The 23,443-nt window shown below is 52.7% G+C and overlaps 1 protein-coding gene across 3 annotated transcripts in view; it reads left to right on the top strand.

Moving 5' to 3' along the window:
• PAX7 (paired box 7) overlaps nucleotides 1-23,443 on the top strand; it is a 103,413-nt gene that overhangs the window by 38,574 nt on the left and 41,396 nt on the right. For all 3 annotated transcript variants that reach the window (XM_082451702.1, XM_082451701.1, XM_082451703.1), the window contains exon 5: nucleotides 16,381-16,580. In XM_082451702.1, coding sequence (XP_082307828.1) covers nucleotides 16,381-16,580 — 200 coding nt within the window. The remainder of the gene's footprint in view (nucleotides 1-16,380; nucleotides 16,581-23,443) is intronic.

Below are 23,443 nucleotides of genomic sequence, written 5' to 3'. Positions count from 1 at the left end.
ATCCCCCCCTCCTTCACCTCCTCCCTCGACCTCTTGAAGGATACTTCAGATTCTTTTAGTGTAAGATCAACTTTTTTGTTCAGAAATATATAACAGAAAGTGTAAGTCCCATGAATTGTAAGCACACGTGCACACACCCAGCGGGACCATGGCTACAGTAGATGTGGGTCCTTCCACGTGTATTTCACAGTGCACAGGATCCAGACCTTCCCATGATGTTCATCCACTTATCGAGGGCTGCATCCCTTCCCACCAATGCCACCCCATGCCAGAGAGCACTGGTCTTTTCAGCAACTCTATCAGGGTGATTTGGAGCACACACAGTATGGCATTGCAGGGAGAGGGGAAGAAAGCAAAGGAGTGTAGAGAAAGAGGCATTGGATTGTGAATGTTCTATAGTTTCCAAGGCCTTGTCACTGCCCTCACTTAGTGAAAGGCAGATGGAGGGGCAGAGGGGTCTGACCATAGGTTCAGACTCCTGATGGACCTGGGTTCAAGTCCTGATACAGCCACATAGAGCTGTGTGACCTTGGATAAGTCATTGCCCCTCCTCTGAGCCTCATTCTTAGAACCAGTTCAATATCAGTGCCTGCTAGCTCTGAGTGTTGTGGGATGAGGCCAGTTATGCGTGCCAGGCATAGCACCTGGCACCAGTAAGAGCATCACAAATGCCTGTTATCACTGTTTTATCCCCATGGAGTTTTATCCCCACTTGTTCCCCAGAACTGGGAAGCCCAGTCCCTCAGCATCTCGAAGCATGATTTTGCCCTCTGAGAACCACTATGTTTTCAGATTCCACCCCCTCCCTGCTGGTTTAACGTAACTAACCTATAGCTGGCCGCATTTGGGGAAAATAACATTATTTATTCTATCAAGATTCAGCAAACTGGGCCCAGAGCAATAATTGCCCCAGGGTGCGAGTGACAGATTTTATTTTTATTGATCAAAAAAAAATTTTTTTATCGAAAACACATCGAACTAGAAAAGGCGTAAGCAGCAGGATCAAATTGGATTTTAACTCCTTTAAAAACGGTCTCCTCCGACAACCCACTTCCAGAGACGTCTGATGCTTTGCAGGGAGGTGCTTGCAGTCCAGGGTACCTGAGGGGTTCCTCGGCAGCAGAGGCTGTTTTGCGACGACCATCGTTCAGACACCACATTAGCATTTGGGCCGCCTCTGAGTGGACCAAACATCTGGATGAGGATGAGGGGATTCAGTGGAGTACCTGTGTGCTGGCTTACAGAGCGTCAATCCTCCAGACCTCTTGGAACTGTTCAGCTGGCTAGCTGGGGCTTTCAGCGTGGTGCCAGGTGTCTGGCGATGCATAAATACATTTCTAATGAGATCATTGTGCAGGATGATTCTACTTGCCAATAAGCACGTTGGCCTGAAGAGCAAACGTTCATCAGCATCTGTCGGAACGTTACAAGTTATTGCAGAGATCTCAGCATATGGGGGCGGGGGGCAGTGCATTTATTCCATAAATGTGCATTTATTCACTCATTCATTCATTCAGCAAATCTGTGTTGAGCTCTTCCCATGGGCCAGACCCTCTTCTGGGCAGTGGGAATAAAGCAGTAAACAGAACAGATAAAGGTCCTCGTTTTTCTGGAGCGGAAACATCGCCTTTTCAAATAACTCAAGCTGGGGGGCTGGAAGATGGGTCAGGGAGGAGGCATGTGTCAGGCGTGGTCCCTGACTTCAGCCTTTTGAAGTCACTGTTTTGATGCTGTGGCAGCTGTTTCCCCTTTTTAATACCAGTGCACATCTGATTGCTGATCGTGGAGGGAGAGATGGTGGGAGAAGGAAGAGGACTTAGGACAGAAGCCAGGGTAGATAGAAAGAGTGGAAAGAGGTGTGTCCAGAGACTGGGGCAGGGCAGGGACAGGCTGGGCCCTGGTCAGGGTTCCAGACATCCAGGTGGTCCTGAGTCTGATGACCCAGCCACCATGGCAAGCTGCAGGAGCAAGGACAGCAGAGAAGAAAGTTCACCTGCCAAACTGGTCCCCTCTGGGTCCCCCTGGGTGAGTGTCTTCTCCCCCATCATTGTGAAAAAGATCTAGGGTTTTGGTGTGGTGAAGGGCTGTGGGCTTGGCACTCTCAGCCCCTCTACCTCCATTCTGATAATAGCAAGAAAAGTTGTATGCTTTTCCCTTTCCCTGGAGCAGCGTGGTTTTTGTTTGTTAGCTGTTGCTACTTTTCTTGGAATTTCTATGGAACAGTGGTTCTCGAAGTGTGGCCCCCAGCAGCAGAGGCGGTATCACTGGGGTACTTGCTGGAAATGCAACTTCTTAGGCTCCACGTACTGAATCAGAAACTCCCCCCGGGGGGTGGGCAGCAATCTGTGTTTCCACAAGCCCTCCCAGGGATTCTGATGCCCTAAGAACCACTCCTGTAGGAGGTGCTGCGGAGGCAGCTTGGTTGACTTAAAATGCATTCGCTGGCTTTGGCCTGGAACCCACCTCGGCTGAAGGAAGGCTTTGCCACTTGGCATCCGACAGGTCTCCACACCTTTCTGAGCGTTTACCAAAGAGCACTGGCCCTAAGAGATGTTTGTGAGGATTTCATGAAAGGACACAATGCGTGTTGAGTTCCTGGCACCTAGCAGACCCTAAATAAACTGTAACCACCCCCCCCCCTTTCTATTACTGCGTCACTTGAAAGAAACAAACAATTAAAAGAAGATGAAAGTATTTAACAGGACAAGTGCTGATCACCTTTGAAAAATCAACCTCACCAACTCCAACAGCAACAGAATCACAGCATCTTAGAATTTCAGAACCATACTGTGTTAGAGCCAAAAGGGGATAATTTAGTCCTGCCCGTCTTTTCACAGGTGAAGAAACAGAGGTTCACAGAGGCTGTGTTCCTGGCCCAGGTGACACAGCACACCAGAGCCTTCCCTCTTCTCTCTCCACCCCCTTCCGATCACACAGCCTGCCTCCTTCCCCCTTCTGTCCTGCCTGCTCACTTATTTTGCAGGAGGAGCCCCAAATGAGCCCCTAGCTGCCTTTTGCGAATATCTTTTCAAACTGGACATCTTGTCCTTTTCGTCCTCTGCTCTATCACCCATAGCTGGCTCAGAACCTACACCTATGTGTTGAGTGGGTGAATTAATATCTGGGGGCAGGAGCCTGGACAGGAGGAGAGGTCATCGGGCCCTGGGAACCCCCTGCCCTTGATGGGTGCAGGCGATGGCCTGCCGTGGACCCACCAGTATCCCAGCACTGGGACCTGGCTCCGAGCTGGTGTCTGCTTCAAGACCAAGTTTTCCAGGGCTGGGGCGTCCGCCTGACATAATACGTAACAGTAATTAAGAAATAAGCCGCCTTGCCCAGCTTCACAGTGATCATTTGGCTAAGTAACTACCATGGTCCAGTGCCTCAAAAATCACCATTAGAGTACGCTCCTTATGGCCATAAAATTTCTCGTTTTCTGCCTTTCATCAGCCTCCCCCTGCAATCTTCGCCTTGCTTTATTTATACATTCGTCCTCAAACAATGGCAATAAACTCTTTCCCAGAGTGTTGCAAATCAGAAATTTGTCCACATTTTTCCACCACCTTCCACTGTGGACCTGCTCTGCCTGGGAACAGCCCAGCCAGGCCAGCTGGAGAGGCTGGGTTGCCGTAGATTGATGGGGGCACGACAGGATGGGGTTGCTGGGGAGCGAGGGTGGGGAGCGGGCAGCAGGAGAATGCACCATGAAAGGCCGGGCTGCCCAGCGACCAGCCGACCAGCCGTAGACACAAGGGGCCCACGACTGGCTGGGGAGAGGGGAGGGGAGGGGGGAGGGGCAGGGAGGGGAGGGGGAGGGGCAGGGAGGGGAAAAGCCTTCCCCCACCGCCTTCCCCTAAGAGAGGAAGAAGGGCTGGGGACTACTGGCAAGCAGGGTTGGCCCTGGGCAGAATACGAGGGTCATGAAATCCATCCTCCTTCACCCCCACAGGAATCAGATGATCTTGGGGTGTCTTGTAGCCCACACTGCACTCCCAGCTTAGAATCCCAATCCCTTCTGGAGCTCCTCACTAGCCCCATCCATCATCATTCTTTCATCCAGCAACAGACATTTATCCAAAGCCCTATGTATGCCAGTGACTATACTGGGTTCTGGAGTGGGAAGTAATGAATAACTCAGATACAGCCCAGGACCCCTTCTCAGGGTCATTCTTAGAGACCCAGGAGGACCTCTGGTTTTCAGGGATGGGGAAAAGGGGGCCCAGAGAGGGGTTTAGACTTGCTAAAGTCGCACAGCAAGTTGGAGACAAAGTCAGGAGCAAACTTCAGGGTTCCAGTCTGGAATCCCCTAGTCTTTCCAAGCAGCCCACAGGCTCCCTGGAGACCCTCCTCTGGCCGGGGTGCCAGCTGCCTGTAGCAGGCCTGGGGGTGTCACGTCTGCAGTGACTATCTGTATTTTACTTTTTTTTTTTTTTTAAATTTTATTTATTTATTTATTCATGGCTGTGTTGGGTCTTCATTTCTGTGCGAGGGCTTTCTCCAGTTGCGGCAAGTGGGGGCCACTCTTCATCGCGGTGCGCGGGCCTCTCACTATCGCGGCCTCTCTTGTTGCGGAGCACAGGCTCCAGATGTGCAGGCTCAGTAGTTGTGGCTCACGGGCCTAGTCGCTCCGTGGCGTGTGGGATCTTCCCAGACCAGGACTCGAACCCGTGTCCCCTGCATTGGCAGGCAGATTCTCAACCACTGCGCCACCAGGGAAGCTCCGACTATCTGTATTTTAATCTGGAGTTCCCGGAGGCAGCAATAGGTGGAGAAGTAACTCAAGTTGAAGGCTTTGGTGTTGGTCTACAGAGGGGAAGTCTGTTCTGTTAGGTGGGCTTCCCAGGTAAAGCTTTCTGTTCCTAAGGAGGAAGGCTGGCCTCCATTAAGCGACATTAAAGGTCTGACTTGTTTTTCCAGTGATCCTGCTTCACTTTCAAGCCCACGCTCACAGCACTGCCCACCTGTATGCGTGGTTCTCTTCGAAGGCGGCAGGGTTCTGAGAAATCCGCTCATCTCTGTGGTGGGGCACAGTAACTGCTATGGCTTTTGTCCGTGTGGGTCTGTGGGGCACCCAGTAGGTGCACCTTGATATGCAATGTGATGTTAGGTTTCAGAGTTTTCTGGGAGTCCCATTTAAAGAAAGATGGAGGTGGGGCTGGATGGAAGTTGGATGGCTAGAAATGGCTCCCAAGGGAAAAGGAATCAGCCCAGAGTCCCAAGAGAGAACCTATGACTTTGAGGAAGCTTGAGTCATTTCTCCTTGTTGTGTTTCGGAGGGCAAGGTCCATGGTTTCTTCGTTTAACTGACAGCTGCAGTTCCCATGGGAGACTGTTATTAAGAACATTCTAGAATGATAGGAACTCAGAGCTATGCCCAGTCACCCCACCCTGGGGTAATGCCCAGTTATAACAGAAGAAATATAGTTTCCAACTTTAAGAAGCTGCCAGTCTTGGGCTTCCCTGGTGGCGCAGTGGTTGAGAGTCTGCCTGCCAATGCAGGGGACACGGGTTCGAGCCCTGGTCTGGGAAGATCCCACATGCCGCGGAGCAACTAAGCCCGTGAGCCACAACTACTGAGCCTGCGCGTCTGGAGCCTGTGCTCCGCAACGGGAGAGGCCGCAACAGTGAGAGGCCCGCGCACTGCGATGAAGAGTGGCCCCCGCTCGCCGCAACTGGAGAAAGCCCTCGCACAGAAACGAAGACCCAACACAGCCAAAAATAAATATAAATAAAAAGGAGACTGATATTTAAAAAAAAAAAAAAAAAGAATCTTGAAAGAAGCTGCCAGTCTTATTGTGAAGGCTAAGCCTCTACTCCGGAGTGTCCCCAGCTTGATGGGGGAGACCTAGTTCCCATCCTCGAGAAGTTGAAATAAACCTTTTGCGAACTGGATGATAAGGTAAACAGAACACAAGCCTTCAAACACTGGGACTTCCCTGGTGGTCCAGTGGTTAAGACTCCACGCTTCCAATTCAGGGGGCACAGGTTCGATCCCTGGTTGCGGGGAACTAAGATCCCGCATGCTGTGAGGTGTGGCGAAAAACTAAAAGCAAACAAACAAACAAACCCACAAACTTAATTGTCAGCCCCCAGCAGGAGTCGAGGCCATGTGCTGAGAGGGTGGCACGGGGGTCAAATGCCACAGGGATTCCAGGAGAACGCTCAGGGTGTGGCAGTCATGGAGGGCTTCCTGGACTAGGTGGACTTCAAGTCCAGACTTGAAGGATGGGGGAAGTGAGACAGTAGGAAGTAGTGTGAGGGCACCATCCCAGGCCACCGCAGGGTACAAAGGCCTGGCAGTGACCTTCAGGGGAGGCACATTTGGGGCAGGGCAGGGAGGACCCTGAATGCCAGGCTCACAGGGGTCACCTTGATGGTGAAGACAGGGACTCAGGGGCAAGCTGCCTGGGTTTAATTGTCAGTCTGCCACTAAGTTATTCCCTCTGACCCTCAGTTTCCTCATCTGTAACATGGGGCTCATAGTAACACTCACCTCTTAGAGTTATCATGGGACCACATGACTTACCACGGGAAAGGCACATAGCTCAAAACACATCAGCAGCTCTTTTTATGTTTATTCTCCTGTGGCCTTCCTGCCCAGTCCTGCTGTAGGAGACTTTGTGTGGTCGCATAGCCCAGTCTTCGGGGTTCAGTGAGCCCCAGGTTTAAGCCCTTCTTCAGAGCTGAGCCTGGAGGCAGGAGGATTGATGGATGGAGCCGGGGTCCTGAAACCATTTTCCATCGCACCTCCTGTGACGACTTTCCAGTGGCTGCAGCCTTCCAGGCTCCAGCTTTGAGGAGGGGGAGTGGGGGGTCGGGAGGTGGAGGAAGGAGGGTCTGGGCAGGCTTGACTTCCCAGGCATGTGGTCCTTTCACAGTGGCTTTGTGGGGCTCTGACGGGTAACCAGGCTGCCTCTTCCTTGCCGCCACGCAGGGCGGCTTCGTCTGGCCACTGGGGCCCCAGCTGCTGTCATTTCTCCTTCACTGATTTGGAGACCTCACCCCAGGCCTCTCCCAGCCCAGCTTTCTGAGTGCCTGCCTTGGCCCCTTCATGCCTGCCAGCATTGGTGCCCCAGCTGGATGGCTTACTTGAGACCCTTGCACCTCTCCTCTCCATGGGCACCGCTTGCTCCTGGGATGGCTCCCCCTGGGGATGGGATGCGGGGTCTGTAGGTGTGGCTGGGTTTGTGCAAAGCCTCCACCGTAGGAGAATAAGGAAGGAATGACAAAGGGGTATTCATTCATTTGTTCATGCATTCCTTGCCTTCGTGTTTTGTGCCAGGCAAATGTGCTTGCTCCAGAGGTAGATGAAGTTCTCATTGTATTCGGGCATCAATCGTAATAGCAATAATAATAACAACTAACGTATGTTGAGCACTTACTGTATATGTGGCAGTGTTGTAAGCCTTGTCTTGCAGTAGTTCATTTAATTTTCATGTATGACGACTCTGTGAGGTCAGCACTATGTGATTTTCCTCCTTTTACAGATGAGGAAATTGTGGCCCAGAGGAGCGAAGTAACTTTCCTGAGTGAGTAGGGCAGCAGGCTGTGATCACTGCATCAGAGGCGCCCCTTGGTGATTTCTCGAGGTTTCCATCTGTGCAGCTACACCAACACCCTGAGGGGCAGGTGGATGGCAGTTCTTACTCCCTGTGGGTGGATGGGGAAATGGAGATGCCATGAGGACGAGAGACACGTTCAAGGTCACACAGCAGGTCGGGAACTGAGCCCAGAGTGCCGGCTCCCCGCCTGCCAGGCTTCTGCCTGAATGAGAAGAGAGATGGGGTCTGCTCAGCCTGGGATGGGGGGGCCCATCACCCCCACTCTTGGAGCTCAGCCTCCGGACATAGTTTTCTCTCTTCCTTTCCTCCTTGACTCCCACCACTGCCCCCATTTTAGAAAGGATGAGAATGAAGCTTGGAATTCAATCACACGTTCAGCATCTATAGCAGTAGGGGGCAGATCCAGAATTCAAACTCAGGTGCTTCTGATCTCACAGCTTCTGTTCTGCCCACCTCTTCCCAGTGTCTGATGGTGACAGGCTCGGCCACGCTCTGTGAGGCAGAGCCCCGTTGGCACACCCCCTTTCAGGAGCTGACAGAGCGGGCTCTGCTGTCTACCCAGCACTAATCACCACTCTTCAGCTTCAGCCTCTTGCCCTAAGCAGGTGAACATTAGTTTTGAACTCTCTGTCCCCAGGAAGTCTTCCCTGACTGAGTGCTGGCTCAGACAGTTCCAGCCCTCTACCAACCCACTCTTCTCTCCCACACGTGACTTGGGCTTGATTCACAGTTTGGTGCAGACAGAGCTCTGGATCCATCATGAGAAAACATGGCTCTGAATTCTGGAGATGCAACTACACAGTACCATTTCAAACAGTACTACTTCCTTCTTCCTAGATATTCGCCTTCCTGGCAGGAATGTATAAAGAGTGCCCTCTAGTGCCTGAGGACAGGACCATACTGTGAGCATAGAAGCCACAATCAGAGAATACCCCATGTGGGCCTCATATTTTGTAATGCAAATCAGCTACCAAAGGTTCAGAATTTAAAAAAAAAAGGCAGCCTGCTGGGGTGTGATGGGGACTTCCGGGAGAAGGAAAAGTTTTCTCACGTTTAGGTTATGAACAAAGTGAGAGTTCCACCAAGGCGTCCTAAAGATGCTCTCCTCCCTTCCATCTCCTCCTGGAGTTGGCAGAGTGAAGTTGGGTCTCTGTCAGTCGCTGAGAAATAGCGTAGGATTTGGAGTCAGACAGAACCTATTTGGACCCCTACCTCACCAATGCCTCCCGACCCCTCGGGAGGCCTCTTGGAGAGCAGGACTGAAATGAATCCACGGGGACAGTTTGGCTGAGCCCCAGCCGTGAGGGCACAGAGGTGGGCACCCCAGACCCAGATGGAGAGGGTGCCGTCCTCCAGAAGGCTTCCTGGAGGAATGGTCCCAAACTGAGTGGGAAAATGACGAGGTTTGATGGAAGCTCACACTTGCTGAGCACTCGCTTGTCCCTGGCACTCTTTCCTGGCCTTACTATACTCACTCATTTACTCATTCCTTCCGTTATTCAACAAATATTTGGGTGTCCACTTTATGCCAAGCACTGGAGATTCAGCAGTGAACAAAGGAGACAAAAACGCCCAGCTGCTTGGAGCTTGCACGCTAGTGAGGGCCAGGATGATGCGGGGTGGGGGGGCGCGGGGAATAAAATGGAATATTTAGCATATCTGACTGTGCTATGTGCTGCGGAAAAACCGCAAAGCAAGGAAAGTGGTTCTTGGGGGGGAGGGGTTTCCCATCATTATCCATATTTTACACGTGTGGAATCTACAGAATCCAGGCAAACTGTGTCAGGAGGCTATGCTTTTTTTTTTTTTTTTTTTTTTGTCGCGCCGCTCGGCTTGCAGGATCTTAGTTCCGGGACCAGTATCGAACCGCGCCCACTGCAGTGGAAGCACAGAGTCTTAACCACTGGACCGCCAGGGAAGTCCCAGCAGTGCTTTTCAATGCCCTGCTCCAGCCAGCAGCAAACTGCAGGCCAAGAGGGGAATGGGAAGGGTGTTCCAGGCGGAGGGCACAGCCTGTGCAAAGGCCCACGATTGCTGGGGCTGGAGACGATTGCTGGGGTCGGAGACAACTGCTGGAGTCCAGGGAGAGATGGACAGATTCTGGGGCAGGGCCAGGGTGGAGTGGCGGGGTGGGTTCGCAGTGAACCCGAATGCTGAATCACCTGCTTTTGGTGCTGGGCTGATTGCCTGTGAGGCGTGATGGGAGAGCAAAGGGGTTATTAAGGACTCCTAAGGTCTGTGACCTGGATGCCTGGGTGGTGGTGCTGAGATGGATACCCAAGAGAAGTTTGGGCAGAGAAGGTGAATGGGAGGGGTCGCTTCCAGGGAGGTGTAACTAGGGGTCTGATTCCCTCCTCTGCATCCATCCCCTTCACCCAGGCCTCGTGTGGCGTCTGGTCCGGCTCCTGCCGACCCTACTGCGCTGCATGCACCACACGCTGGTTACAGATGAACAGTTCCTGTGGAGGGGCTGGGAGGGCGCCCGCCATGGCCCCTGCTCGCTGGACCCCCAGCTGAGCTGTAAATGACTTTTCCATTTTCCAAGACCTGCGCCCAGGCCTGTTTGGTATTCAGGGACACCCAGCCCACACTCGCTGGCTCTCGGCTCTGCCCGAATTACTTGATTAAAACGCATATCAACTATTATGTGATTCATTTCTCTGCTGCGGCTGTGAGCCGGCCTATGTTAAACTGTAATAAAGGCTGGGCTGGGAGGCTGTGGGGACGGGGGAGCTCAGGAGCAGGGTGGGAGGGCGTCTCTGAGTTGGGGGGCTGAGATAAGGACCCCAAACCTCAGGACCACTGCTGGCTTCCACGAATCTTCCATGACAAGGGCTTGGTTTGGAGATGACTCAGCTCCCTCCCGCCTTCTGAGAGAGAGGTGGGTAGGTCCAGAAATTGCGACCGTCTCATTTCCATGCTTTTCTTTGGCAAAAGGGAGAACAGAGAAAGTTTGGGAGGGTGGGATGGAGAAGAAGCCACCTGGGTTTTCATGATCAGAAATGGAATTCTCCATCACCTGGGAATTATGGCAAAGTTGGCTTTCACTGGGCTGGGAGTCCCAAGTCCTGGGTTTTCTTCACGGCCTCACTGGCCTGAGACTTCACTGACCATCTGTAAAATGGGGCTGATCCTGCCTGCTTGACCGTCCATTGGGAGAGATTAATGTTGGAACTGTGAAAGGGCCTATAAACTGTAGAGTGCATGCACAAGTATAGGGTCGTGACTACTGCAGTGTGTCAGAGTTTGAAAGGAACTTTCTGAGCATTCTGCCAAGCTCTATTCATTTAAGGAGGCTTTATTAGGCCCCTGCTGTGTGCCAGGCACAGTCTCTGCTGGACTCAAGGATCTCCCTGTCCAGTGGGACCAAGAGACCAGAAACAGGCCAGTTTGATGTCTCCTGATGAGCTCTGAGAGCTCCTAGGATGAGAAGTGAAACCAGCCTGGCCTGGATGGACCCAGGACACCCAGCAGCTGGGTTCTGCAGGATGAACAGGAGTGCACCGATGAAAGGGTGAGGCATTCCGAGCAGAGGAGGCTGGAGTTCAAAGGCAGGGAGGTGTGAGACAGCCCAGCTGGGTCATTTAGGACGCTGAGAGCTGGACAGGGAGTGGTGGGGTGAGTCTGGACGTGTGGGCAGGGCCAGTGATGGTGGGGCCTCGCTGGCGTAACTGAGGCCTCCCATGTCAGTGGCTGTGAAATTCAGCACGCTTCAAAGGAGGGGGCAGAGGCTGGGGTAGAGGACAGGAGAGGTGCCCCCCAGCGATCTTCTCTCCACTTCCATCAACCTGGCCTGAGCTGGGCTCTGACCTGAGCAGACCTGGTCCTGTCCGCCCTAAAGCTCTGACAAGCCAGGCAGCTCTTGTCACCCTCTCATCCCTTATTCTATCCTCAGGCTGCTCTCAATTCACGGAGCTGTCTTCCTCTTTTATGCCTGTCCTGGCCCCAGTTCATCTGGAAGTGGTGTTTCCTCCATCAGGCTGGGAAATTCCTATCACAGGGGTGAGGCCTCCTCCATCAGATCGGAAGCTTCCTAAGCCAGAGGCTGTTTTCCCCCGCTTAAGATTGGGAGGGCCTCAAGGGAGGGGCTGTTTCTTCCTTGCTCTCTATTGGACTCCTCACATCCCTAAGCAAGACAGGATCTGGGAACCCAGAGAGAGGGTCCCTCATCATATTCCTCTCCTGGGGCTATCCAGACCAGCTCCAGGCTCTGTCCCACCCCCACGGGACCTTTCTCTCCAGAGCTGCTTCAGAGCAGGAAGGCAGGGGCTGCAGATGGCCAGGAGGCTGCTCCCCCACTGGTCACCCCAAATCCAGCCTCTGTTGAATGGATGTGAGCCCATGTCCCCCTCCCTATGTGTCCCCCACCCTGTGCCAGCTGCCCAGGCTTCACCAAGAGGCAACCAGCTTTCAATGCATGGAGGACTCAGCCCCAGCCAGCAGGGCCTCTCTGTGGCCAAGTCCACCTAATCCTATTAATTCAACTCGGAGGCTAAAGGGTTCCCAGGGGTGGGGAGGGGGAGAGGCAGCACAGGGGAAACCGAAGTGAAGGTGATGTGGTGGCATCAGGGCTCTTTGTGTCCCTTCTCCCAGTCCAGTGGGACCAAGAGACCCATAAACAGGCAAGTTTGATGTCTCCTGATGAGCTTTGAGAGCTCCAAGGATGAGCAGTGAAACCAGCCTGGCCTGTATGGGCCCAGGAAGGCTTCCTGGGGGAGGGCACCCAGCATCTGGGTTCTGCTGGATGAGCAGGAGTGCGTCGATGCCCCTTTTTTCTGTTATTATCATCATTATCCTCATCAATAATAATAATAATCCTTCATGTGCCCTTTACATGTTCCAAATTACTCCCATAGTCTTCATTTCATTCTGTTCTCAGAGCAGTCCAGTGAGGCATGCAGGGTTGTATCATTATCCTCATTTTTACCTCTGAGACAATGGAGGTCCAGAGAGAGGATGCAACTTGTCCAAGGCCACACAGCAAGGGTGGAGACAGAGCTCAGAATCCAGGTGTCAGGCCTCCCAGAAAAGGACTCTTGACTAGACCAGAGCTGCCCCAGAGGGCCCCCGAAACTCCCTCTCAATCTGTCCTTCCTCCCCATCCCTCTCCAGGAATGAGCATGGGCTTACTGGCTATGTGGCGTCTCTCAAGTTACTGAACCTTTCTGAGCTTTGTTTCCCTATTTGTAAAAGAACCAATAGTGCCAGCTTCATAGACCTGCCATGAGGATGGCACACCAAAGATTGGCTCCAACCTAGCATGGGGGTGTCTCTTCCCCTGGGATGGGCCAGGATGGAGGCGGGAGATCTTTTCCAGGGCCTGAAGTCACAGACTGTAGTCCAGCTCTCTTGAGATCTCTCTGGATCTCCCAGCTACTGGGACACGGCCCTGCTCTCCCCACTCAGCATCCAGAAGGTTGTTATGGCAACCACCATCATCCTAGTGGATCGTTCCAGATCTTTTCAATCAACAGAGACTTGTGGACCCTGCTCTGCCTTTTCTAGTCTGGGTTTCCATCTGGGTGTCTCTCTGGGCTCGAGGAGATCCCAGATCCGTGCTCAGTAAGGGGCAGGAGGGAAAGGGAGATGAGGAAGAAATAAACACAGGATTCCATGAGGCACCTAGAAAGCCAGAAGTACTTTGGATGGCAAGAGCATCCGATGCACATGGGGCCTGAGTGGGCACTGAGGCTGGGCAAGGTCTAGTAACAGAAGCACCTTGAACTTATCTCCAGTCAGTCATTTGCTAACTGCACTCATGATTTTGATTACGGTCCTTCAGCCTATGCTATTATTTCCCTAATATTTTACTTGGTACAAAAGTATCTTTAAAAACTGAATTCAAGGAAACGAATTCTCTTGTAAATGAAATACGCCTATCACGTCCTATAGACAGATGGGAGCCATAAAAACGAATATCCTAAAAACAAACAATGTCATTAAATTCTACCTGGAGACTAGTGCGTGCAGAAAGATCTTGAGGCCTGTCCTCTCCTTGCTAAAAAGAGAGACCAGCGGTGCTAAAGACACGCTGTCCTGTGGGGTAGCCAACAGCCCCGTGCGGCTAAGTAAATTGGAAGGAAAATGAAATAAAATGAAAAACTCGGATCTTCAGTTGCACTAGACACATTTCAAGTGCTCGGTACTACACGTGGCTGATACTACCATATTGAACTGCACAGACCTAGAACATTTCCATCATCACAGAAAGTTCTATTGGACGGCACTGCTCTAAACTGAACTGAGACTTAATCAGGCTGGGGTTTCTCCCAGGACAGGGCTGTGCCTTCTCCATCAGGCTGGGGCTCTCCATCTCCTCCCCAGTCTGACCTCACAGCTCTCAGTACGATCTCTACCCATAGGTTTTGCCCCCAACAGCCCTGCTTCCCATCTCAGCTCCTGTCCGAGCCCAAGGGTCCCCACTGGAGGACAGAGCCCGGTGTCCCATTCCCCATCTACAGGCTGGCCTCCCTTCCTGCCTGCCAATCTCAGCTTCCTCCTTCTGAGGCCCCAAGGGCTCTCTCCTTGTCAACGTCAGAAAATCGAAGTTATGCAGTGAGTTTCAGGAAGTGAATCCTTGGGATTAGTTGTATTTGGCTCTGAGCCCCGGACGTGCTGAGGAAAGCACCCCAGCATGCCAGCTGTGACCGTTCTGGCCTCCTCTTAGTGACAGGGAGCTGGGCAGCTGGGAAAGGGCAGGGGGGTGGCTGGATCCGACCCCAGGTCTCTGCCTTTAGGGGTGAGGCAGGCAGCGATGAAGGCAGGTTTCCTTATCATTGGTTTCCTTGTTATGTGGCGTCACAATCAGCGACCAGTGAAAAGCAGGGATGACCTCCCAATGGCCGTGTTAGCAGGATGGGGGAAAGGGCATCTGGGGCAGAGGAGCATTGCCCAAGACTGGATGATCTGCCAGCTGTGGATGCAGCCCCATGATAGCATCACGCATCATGCCCTTTGATACGCCAGGCCTTTGCACATGCTCTTCCCCCCGCCTGGAATGCCTTTCCCTTCACCTCCACTTGACATCTAAGAGGTTGCATTAGGTGTTTTGTTGTTTTCAGGGATGGGGGACAGTTGTCCCTTGTGGGAGGAGCCTAGACCTATTTGTATAACCAACATTTGTAGCCACTGGGTAAGAACAGGATGGGGGACAGGAAGGAGAGCAGGGTCTGAGTGTGGGTGTGGACACTTGCTGAGGGACTTTGGGTGTGTGATGTTACTTCTCTGTGACTCAGTTTCTCCCATCTGTAGTGTGAGCACATGATCTCTGAGGCTCTTCCAGCTTGACTCAGGTGAGCTTCCAGAACACAGCTTACATAGTCTGTGCATGACACATAGCAAGTGCTCTGTCAATGCTCTGGGGAATGAATGAATGACAAAACATAGATGTGCTTCCAGAAATACCAAAGATGGAGATGGAAAGGGAGGGGAGAGAGAAATGAAACAAGAAAAGGGAGAAAGCAGGAGTGGGGAAGAGGAAGATCATCTCTGCCCGCTTTCTCTTATCCCTTCCTTGGTTTCCTCTTCTCACCAGCCTCCTCCTCCATGCTCTCTACAGTTCCCCCAGGGCTCCTGAGGGTGCAGCTTCAGAGCCCTGGCTAGGGAGCTCCTTGCTGGCATTCCTTCTGCTGGATCAGGGATGGGCAAGAGGCCCAAGCTTGATGGGGGTGGAGAGTCAGTTCAGCCCCCAGGGTGTCCTCAGCCCTGACTGCTGAGGAGCTTGATCAAGCCCTTCTTGCAGCCTCCATCGCCTGGACCTGGGACAGAAGTAAATTCCTGTCCTGACAGCCCATCCAGGGCCAGACTCCTGGGCTCTCTCTGTACAGGAAGCAAAGGCCTTCACCTACCCCTAGGCTCCAGGGTGGAAATTAATGGGGATGATGTGGTGGGAGCCATGGCCATGGCCCAGGTCATCAGGTGAGGTCTCCTCCAGCCTATAAGATCACTCAGTGATCCTCGAACATCCCAGGAAGGGCCTGGGTGTGGAAGTCACATCGTCCAAACCCTTCATACTGTAAATGGGGAAACTGAGACCCAAGGAGGGAAGGTAGCCCTCCTAGGGTCACTGTTCAGGGCATTTGGGAGAGAACCAAGCCTGGAATCTAAGCTTCCTGACTGCCAGCCCTGGGCACAAGCATTTGCTCCCTTCCTCCATCCTTTCCTTTCTTCCTGCTTCTTCCTTTCGTTAGTTTTTGCAATATTTTCCAAAAATGCAATAGTGTCATTGTTTAAATGATCATCATTTAAGAAATACTAAACCATAAGTAAGTTTTAAAAAGAAAACAAAAATTCTGTCACCCTGAAGGTTAACATTTGTTAGTCTTTGGGGTGTAGTGTTCCATAATGTATTATGCATGCTTTTTCCAAAAGTGGGATTCATCTCCACACCCTGGTTTGTACCTTGCCTTCTTCTTAAAGTCAGATTTATTGAGGTGCAGTGAATATTCGGTAAAATTCTCCCCTTTTTGGAGAATATAGTTCTAGGAATTTTGACAAGTGTGTTTCATCACGAAACCATCCCCTGAGTGCTATGTCATGGACATCCTTCCGTGTCAGTAGAAATAACCTAAATGCCCAACTACAGGGGTTATTTTTTTAAAGGAATGTCTGGGCCATAAGGTATTTAACCAGTCCCCTAAGGCTGGGCAGAGAGGTTGCTTCCCAGCCTTCACGCTGATAAATGGTGCCGGGGGGGAACATCCTTCCTATGCTCAGGAGGGACCTGAGCCTCAGTGCCGTGGTGGCCTGAAGGTGTGCACAAAGCACCCCTCCATCTCACTGGGCTCACACCCTCTTCCTCCCTCTCACCTGGCTGTAGGCAACCGTCTGGATGAGGGCTCGGACGTGGAGTCAGAACCCGACCTCCCTCTGAAACGTAAGCAGCGCCGCAGTCGGACCACGTTCACAGCCGAACAGCTGGAGGAGCTGGAGAAGGCCTTCGAGAGGACTCACTACCCGGACATCTACACCCGGGAGGAGCTGGCGCAGAGGACCAAGCTGACGGAGGCTCGAGTGCAGGTGAGGGGGCGCCTGGGGGTTTGTGCAGTGGGCATCACCCGGAGACCAGGACTGGGAAGGTGGGAGTGGCCAGGGTCAGAGGGTTTAGTGGGCACCCCCCAGGGTGGGGATGGAGGTTCTGCAGCAAGTGATCCAGGAACCGTGTAGACAAGTATTGCCCTGGCACTTGGTACAGAGTAAATGGGCAGAGAATGTGGACTGACTAACTAATCCCTAGACAGTCCCAGGGAAGCCAGGAGCGGCAGTGAGGACTTGGATTGCCTCCATCCTCCTGCCGACAAGAACTTCAGGGTGGCGGGGAAAGGGGGGAAGGAGGGATGGAGGGAGAGACAGAAAGGGAGAGGAGAAAACGGTGAGGGAGGGAGGAAGGAAGGACATTGGTTCAGCCACAAGAGAGGGAGCTCAGGGAATAGAAAAATCTCCAAATCTCTGAGGAGGGGAGGAAGTAATCAGGACAAAAATTCCAGAACAGACGTAGTTTCCTAAGATGGGTAATGAGTTTCCTGTTATGGGAAGCATGCAAGCCGACTGGGAGCATGTTCCTGGTGAGTTAGAAGCATGCGGGGGAGGGTGGGCAGACCTAGAACACGCCCTCCACACCCTCAGAGTGCGTGGCTCCTAATCAGTGGGCCTGGGGGAAGGGAGGGCATGGAAAGAGCAGAGTCTGTCTGGGGTTCAAGGCCTGCAGTGGGGTGGGGGGACTTGCCTCCGCTCCCCAAGCTGAGCTCTCAGATTCTAGGTCTACAGTTCTCTAAGTCAGTCTCTAGGGGCCCGGCTGGGACAGGCTCAGGCTGGGTGGGTCGGGGAGGGTGCAGAGGAGGAAGAGAGGGGTCTGATGAACAGCTCCTGTGGGAGCCCATTCTTGGCCTGGCTTCTCCGTGAATGGGGGAGGCAGGTCTACAGAGGTCCCGCCCCCAAATGCTCACTGGGGGCGCTTCTATCTTATCCAAGGGGGACCAGCCTTTGTTGGGCACCTACCTTATGCCAGCTGCAGTGCTGGGGGCTACTCCCACGTGACCTGGTGGAAGCGCAGACCACCGTCTCAGGTCGGGATGGCCACTCCCCAAGCCGCAGGCACAGAAACTGAGGCTCAGAGAAGCGACATGGGGGGGGATACAGAGCTCAGCAGAGGCTGAGCTGGGCCTGGAACTCAAGCCTGATGGATGCCAAGCCCAGGTTCTAGCCATCCAGAAGGAAGAAATGGACTCAGAGCCTGGGACTTGAAAGCAGTGCAAACTGGCATTTAAGCAATCCGGGGACCAGCGTACCTCCCTCTGCCCTCCCCACCCCCATCCTGGAGTGGGGGACCCTTGGCTGCCACTGAGGGAGAGCCTGAGGGGAAGCGGGCAGGCGGCAGCAGCCAGCTCATCTCATTCCTTCCCCTCCTCTCCCGGGTGATACCCGAGCCTGCCCCGCAGCCCCCAGCCTCCCTCCCCCGCCTCTGATCTTCCTGCAGCTGTTCTCCTGGGCACATTCCTGGGTGCTTTCTCATTCCCACGTCTGGTGGCCACGGCTGCTTCCCACCACCTGGAAGCCTGACCGCTCCTTGTAAAATTTCCTGGCTGTCAGGGCAGTGCTTTTATTGGCCCAGGGGACTCAGAAACAGGTGTCACTCAAGGTCCAAGGATGGAGGGGGGCCTGGGAACAGGGGGGGCAGCCAGAGCCCAGGCAAACCCGCGGTGGGGGGACCAAGGCCGCCGTCCTCCACGTGGTGACTACTCTATCAGCCTCTGAGCTCCCCCAGGGCGGGGCGGGGTCTCCCCCCTCAGGCTCTGAGCTCCCCCAGGGCGGGGCGGGGTCTCCCCCCTCAGACTCTGAGCTCCCCCAGGGCGGGGCGGGGTCTCCCCACAACCCTTAGCCTGAGAACTTGGCCTGATCCCAGCAGAGGAGGGATCAATACATGTTGAGTTTTTTTAAAATGAACAAAGGCGGACCCAAAAATCAAGACAGGAATAACAGAATATTTGTCCCAGAGAAGAGAAGGCTTGGAGGACACAGCTGCTCTGAGAGGTCCCTCGGAGTGGGGGGGAGACCAGGGCCGATAGGACAATGTCCTCAATCCCATATAAAGGTCTGCAGGGACAGAAACACAAGATTGGGAGCCACAGGCCGGGTTCCCATTGGTTTCTGCCTCTGATCAGCTGTGTCACCTTCAACAGGTCAGCTTCCTTTCCTGAGACTTAGTCTCCCATCTATAAATAAAGGGATCAATAAGGCTCCTTAAAGTTCTAGGATCCTGACTTATTGACGATCACAGCTGTCTTGTGAGGTGATGAGATCCCTGTAACCGGAAGTATTCAAGGAAAAGTGCAATGTCCATTGGATCGGAGACCCTGGTGAGAGGGGTCCTGCTGTGGACAAGGGGGCAGGGACCTTGAAGACCTCTGAGCACTGCTTTGATTTTAGGGCTGTATACTTTTAAGGTCTTGGCGTCTGATTCTAAGAGTCTATGATTTGGGGATTTTGCAGTCCTATGCCATCACATTTCAATGGTGCTGGGAGATGGTGGGATACTGGAGTGGTTCAGAGTGGTCTCGGAGCCAGACGCCCATGTGTGAATTCCAGCTCCATCACTTATTCCCTCGGTCCTCAGTTCCCTCATCTGCAAAATGGAGATGACAAAAATAGGGTCCACTTTGTTCTGAGGATTTAAATGATTGCATGTAAACACACAGACACAGAGTCAGGAAGTGCTTGTCACACAGAAATGCCCTGAGTAGGGGCCATTATTATTAAACTCCACCTATTCTTAGTGGTTCCAATTCTGGCCACCCTTGAAACTCTAGGTTCATTCATCTGGCAGTCATATTGGGTACCTACTATGTGCCAGACACTATTCTAGGCACAGAGGATTCAGCCGGACAAGAAATCCCTGTTGTCATGGGGCTGATGTCCAAATAAGCAAGGAAGCAGGTAAATATAGGTCAGACGGGGTTCTATCAGTCAAGTGTGTCACCCCCTCTGCCTCCCTTCCAGCCCTGCTCCCCAGCAGAGGGTCGGGAGCCTCCTTCTGAAGCCTGCAGGGCATTATATGGTGTTATATGGTACCCCCGATGGCTGGTGGAGACGCCCCATCTCAGCCCGCAGAAAGCCCAACCACCATGAAGGGTAGGAAAGGGGCGTGAGGCAGGAGGACGCATGCCTAGGGACCAATGACTCCTTTCCCTGGAAGAATCTTCATTTCTAAACAACTGGGGTCCCGAAGCCAACCTTGCATACATCTTCCTTGCAGGTAAACAAATCTGTTTTGTCCTGAGCTCCAAGATCCCTGAGCCTGTGTGTTTCTTCTAGAAACAGAGGCTGCAGGTCTGATAGGTCCCGAGGCCACCCCAGGTGTCTCCCACAGCTGCCTGTGAAAACATCTCATCCTTCAGATGACCAGCACCGAGAGACCAGGGCTGTGTGCAACTCTTTACATATGGCCCCAATTCAGAACCCTGCTATTTGCTTGGGGGTGAGCTGGGCGCATTCTGAACAGAATTCCATTTTGGAGGCGCTAGAGGGACTGGCTAAGTAATAACTTACGCCAAATCTTTTCATTACACTAGATGGCATTTTTGATGCGTTTCTATGTGCCAGGCACGATGCTCAGCGCCCTACATACATTATCTTCATCATCCTCACTGTAATCCTAGGAGGTAGGGACGATTAGTCTCTCCATTTCGTAGGTGAGAAACCTGAGATTTCACTAAGAGAAGCAACTTCCTAAAGACACACGTAATAAGTGACTGTCCTGGGACCCGAGCCCAAGTCTGTCCGTCATGTTCTTTTCCTCTGTGCTACATTGAAAGAAGGGCCAGATGAAATGTTCAACTCGGTAAACTGATGCTTCCTACAGTGTCCTGCTACCAGGGCTGGGTGTTGAGGGAAGGACCAAAAGTAAATAATAAAATGCAGCCTCTACTTTTAAAGAACTCAACCCTGATCAGGGATTCTGGGTGGGACACTGGGGCCACCACTGTCCCTCCTGGAGCCTCCATTTCCCCATACGTAAATAGGAAGCTTGCAGTACATACTGGCTAAGAGCCTTTCCAGCTCAGCCATCGGAGGCTTTCCAGCAGAATAAGAGTTGTAGATGCTGTTCTAAGTAAACACTTTGCCTGTGTTAACTCCTTTGAGGTCCAGAACCACCAAGAAGGTAGGTGGTTATTAGCAGCAAAGAAAGTGAGGCCCAGAGGAATAACAGAATTTGCCCATCTTAGCTAGGAGTCAGAGGCAGGATTCAAAGCCAGGCAGTTGGACTCCGGAGTCCCTGCTCTTAACCATCATGTCACATCTTGTGAGGACGGAGGTGCCTGCTGTGGTGGAGGCAGCCCTGGGGAGACAGGACAGTGAGGAAGAAGAGGGGAGAGGAAAAAAAGCATAAGACGTGTCCTCTCCTCCAGGAAGTCCTCCTGGATGCTGAGAGGAGTTGGAAACCCCTCCTCAGACCTCCTTATAGCACCTTGCATGCCACCCCATCTGAGCTGACTGCACCAGAGAGCAGCTGTCCTTTGACTTACCTGTCGTGTGCCCAGGCCAAGGGCAGCTTGAGGGCTGGGACTGTGTCCTGCTCACCTTCTATCCTTACTGTCCTGCTTGACACAGAGTGAAGTCCCAGGAACAGTTTGAGATGGGAAGGAGGGAAGTAAGGAGGGCGGGAAGGAGGAGGGAAAGGAAGGGAAAGGGGGAGAACGCTTCCAACTTGTTTGAGTCCTCTTTGTTTGAGGAACAGATGACCCATGCCGAAGAAACAGCTGCATGCAGCAAAACTAGAGCACGGTGTCCCAAACTTAAGTCTTTCTCTGACCATCTTCAGGATTTTGGCCACATTTGCATATTATCTGTATTGTCATTTACTTTTTAAAATAAGATCAGTGTATTTTAAAATAAACACGCACATCACTCTCATAAAAAGGAAGGCAACTGGAAACACTCACACAAGGGAAAACAAGACAACATGGGAAAGTCCTGCCGGAAAACATCACCTGCCAGGGCGTCCTCTCTGTGCTTTAAACAGGGAGATTGGCAAGTGTTAGGAAGGCACGAAGGACGCTGAGCGCCAAGCTGAGACTTTCTCTTCCACACACCCCAGGCCCAGAAGAGATGGGAGTGGTTCAGGGTTATTTAACATCTATGTCACTCGCCTTTGGGGATGTCTCTCCACCTCGGAGTGTAGGAGCCCCACCCTTTGGGAAATGCTGATTTAAAGCAAAGCTGTTCCCCACACCCTCCCTCTGAAGCAGGGAGCAGGTAACACTGCCCATCCCTCGCCAGTTCAGAGGCAGCCTCAGTCGGACTGGCAGGCATCCGTCCCAGCCAGGACGCCCCTGGGGAAGCCCTCGCTGCCTTGGGGAGGTGGGGAAAAGCCAGGACCTTCATTTTATTTGGGAGCCAGTTTTTGATCTTGATTTGGCTGCCGTATCTCCTTTTTCTGTGAATCCTTAACGGGTAAGAGCCAGCTGCTCTGTTCAGCCAGCTTGGTAAGCTGAACACTCTTTCTCCCCTCGGAGAAACGACAACCGATACCAGGGGCCATAAACACCCCTCCATCCCTGCTGAGACTGCCCTCGGGTCAGCAGACATCGTCCAGAGGTTTGGGCGTCTTAAGTGGTCCATGCCAGGGGATCCATGTCTTCACCCACCGGGGGGGGTACTCCCCACTGAGCCTTGTGGCCAAGCACCAGCAAAGGCACACCAGAGCCATCTCCGCCTTCCACTGTTCATTTGTTCGTTCATTCATTCATTCAACAAGAATTCCTATAGAGCTGTGAGCTGTGGGCCAGGAATTCTTGGCCTCTGCCTGTGAGGCTTAGGGCCTGAAGGGGAAACAAAGAAACAGATAAAGACAATAATTGTTTGTATGAGGCATCTCACAGCTGGAGGCCTCCTGAGAGAAGGGGATGGGGACCTGCCTGGATTTACTTTTGTGGCAGGGATTCCTCATTGGAGCAGGGGGGAGGCATTTCTGCTGAGCCCCGCAGGCCAAGGAGCCAGCCCCGGAAGAGTGTTTAGGTTGGAGGGAACAGCATGTGCGAAGTCCAGAGGTGGAGAAGCATTCTCTCACAGCAGCCCCGTTTTGCACACTCATTCCTGTATTAATATTTCTCTGGCTTGTCCCAGGGAATTTGCTGCAAATCCAGACAAGAAGGTTCTAGGAAGTCAGACTGATTGAAGTTTGAACCTCACATCTAGACTAGCGGTGTGGCCTTGGGCAAGTGATTTGACCTCTTTGAGCCTCAGTTTCCCCTCCTGTAAATGGGACTAGGAGGGCAGGCCTCGTGGGTCTATGTATGGACAGACGTACGAAGAGCTAGCACAGGTCTCGGAGGAAAGGGAGACTTAAAGATGTTAGGTTATCTTCCCACTGGTGCTTAATCAATCCCTGTGTCTGTGGAAGGTGGGCTTTCCTAATCAAGGGGGCCCATGCAGCGAAAGTCAAGCAGGGCCTCAGGCTCCGGACAAAGAACTAGCTTTCACATCTGAGTGTGGCAGGTGGGTCTCAATTCAGGTGGGTTCCGGATATGTGGCCTCCTCCTTGGGGGCTTCCTGGAGGAGGTGAGGAGTGAGCATGTGTACGAACAAGGATGGTCATACATCTTTGGGGGCAGGAGCCGCTGCAGGGAAAGAGCACTGAACTGAGAGTCACTCAGACCTGGCTGTGCCTCTCCGACCCACCCTGTCACGTGGACAAGTCCCCCACTCTCTCTGGGTCTCAGTTTGCTCATCTGTAAAATGGGGATCATGATAATGACCTCCTCACTGGGCGGTCGGGAGGACAGAATGGGATTGTACCTATGAAATCACTTTGCAAACTGTTCCGAGTTGCAGGGAGGTGGGGACCTCCTCCCACGGAAGAGGATGCTGGCTGGATGGAGGGTGTA

Source organism: Balaenoptera physalus (genome assembly GCF_965194825.1).
Source record: "Balaenoptera physalus genome assembly, chromosome: 1".
Taxonomy (NCBI): Eukaryota; Metazoa; Chordata; class Mammalia; order Artiodactyla; family Balaenopteridae; genus Balaenoptera; species Balaenoptera physalus.
This window is presented reverse-complemented; position numbering and strand designations above follow the sequence as displayed.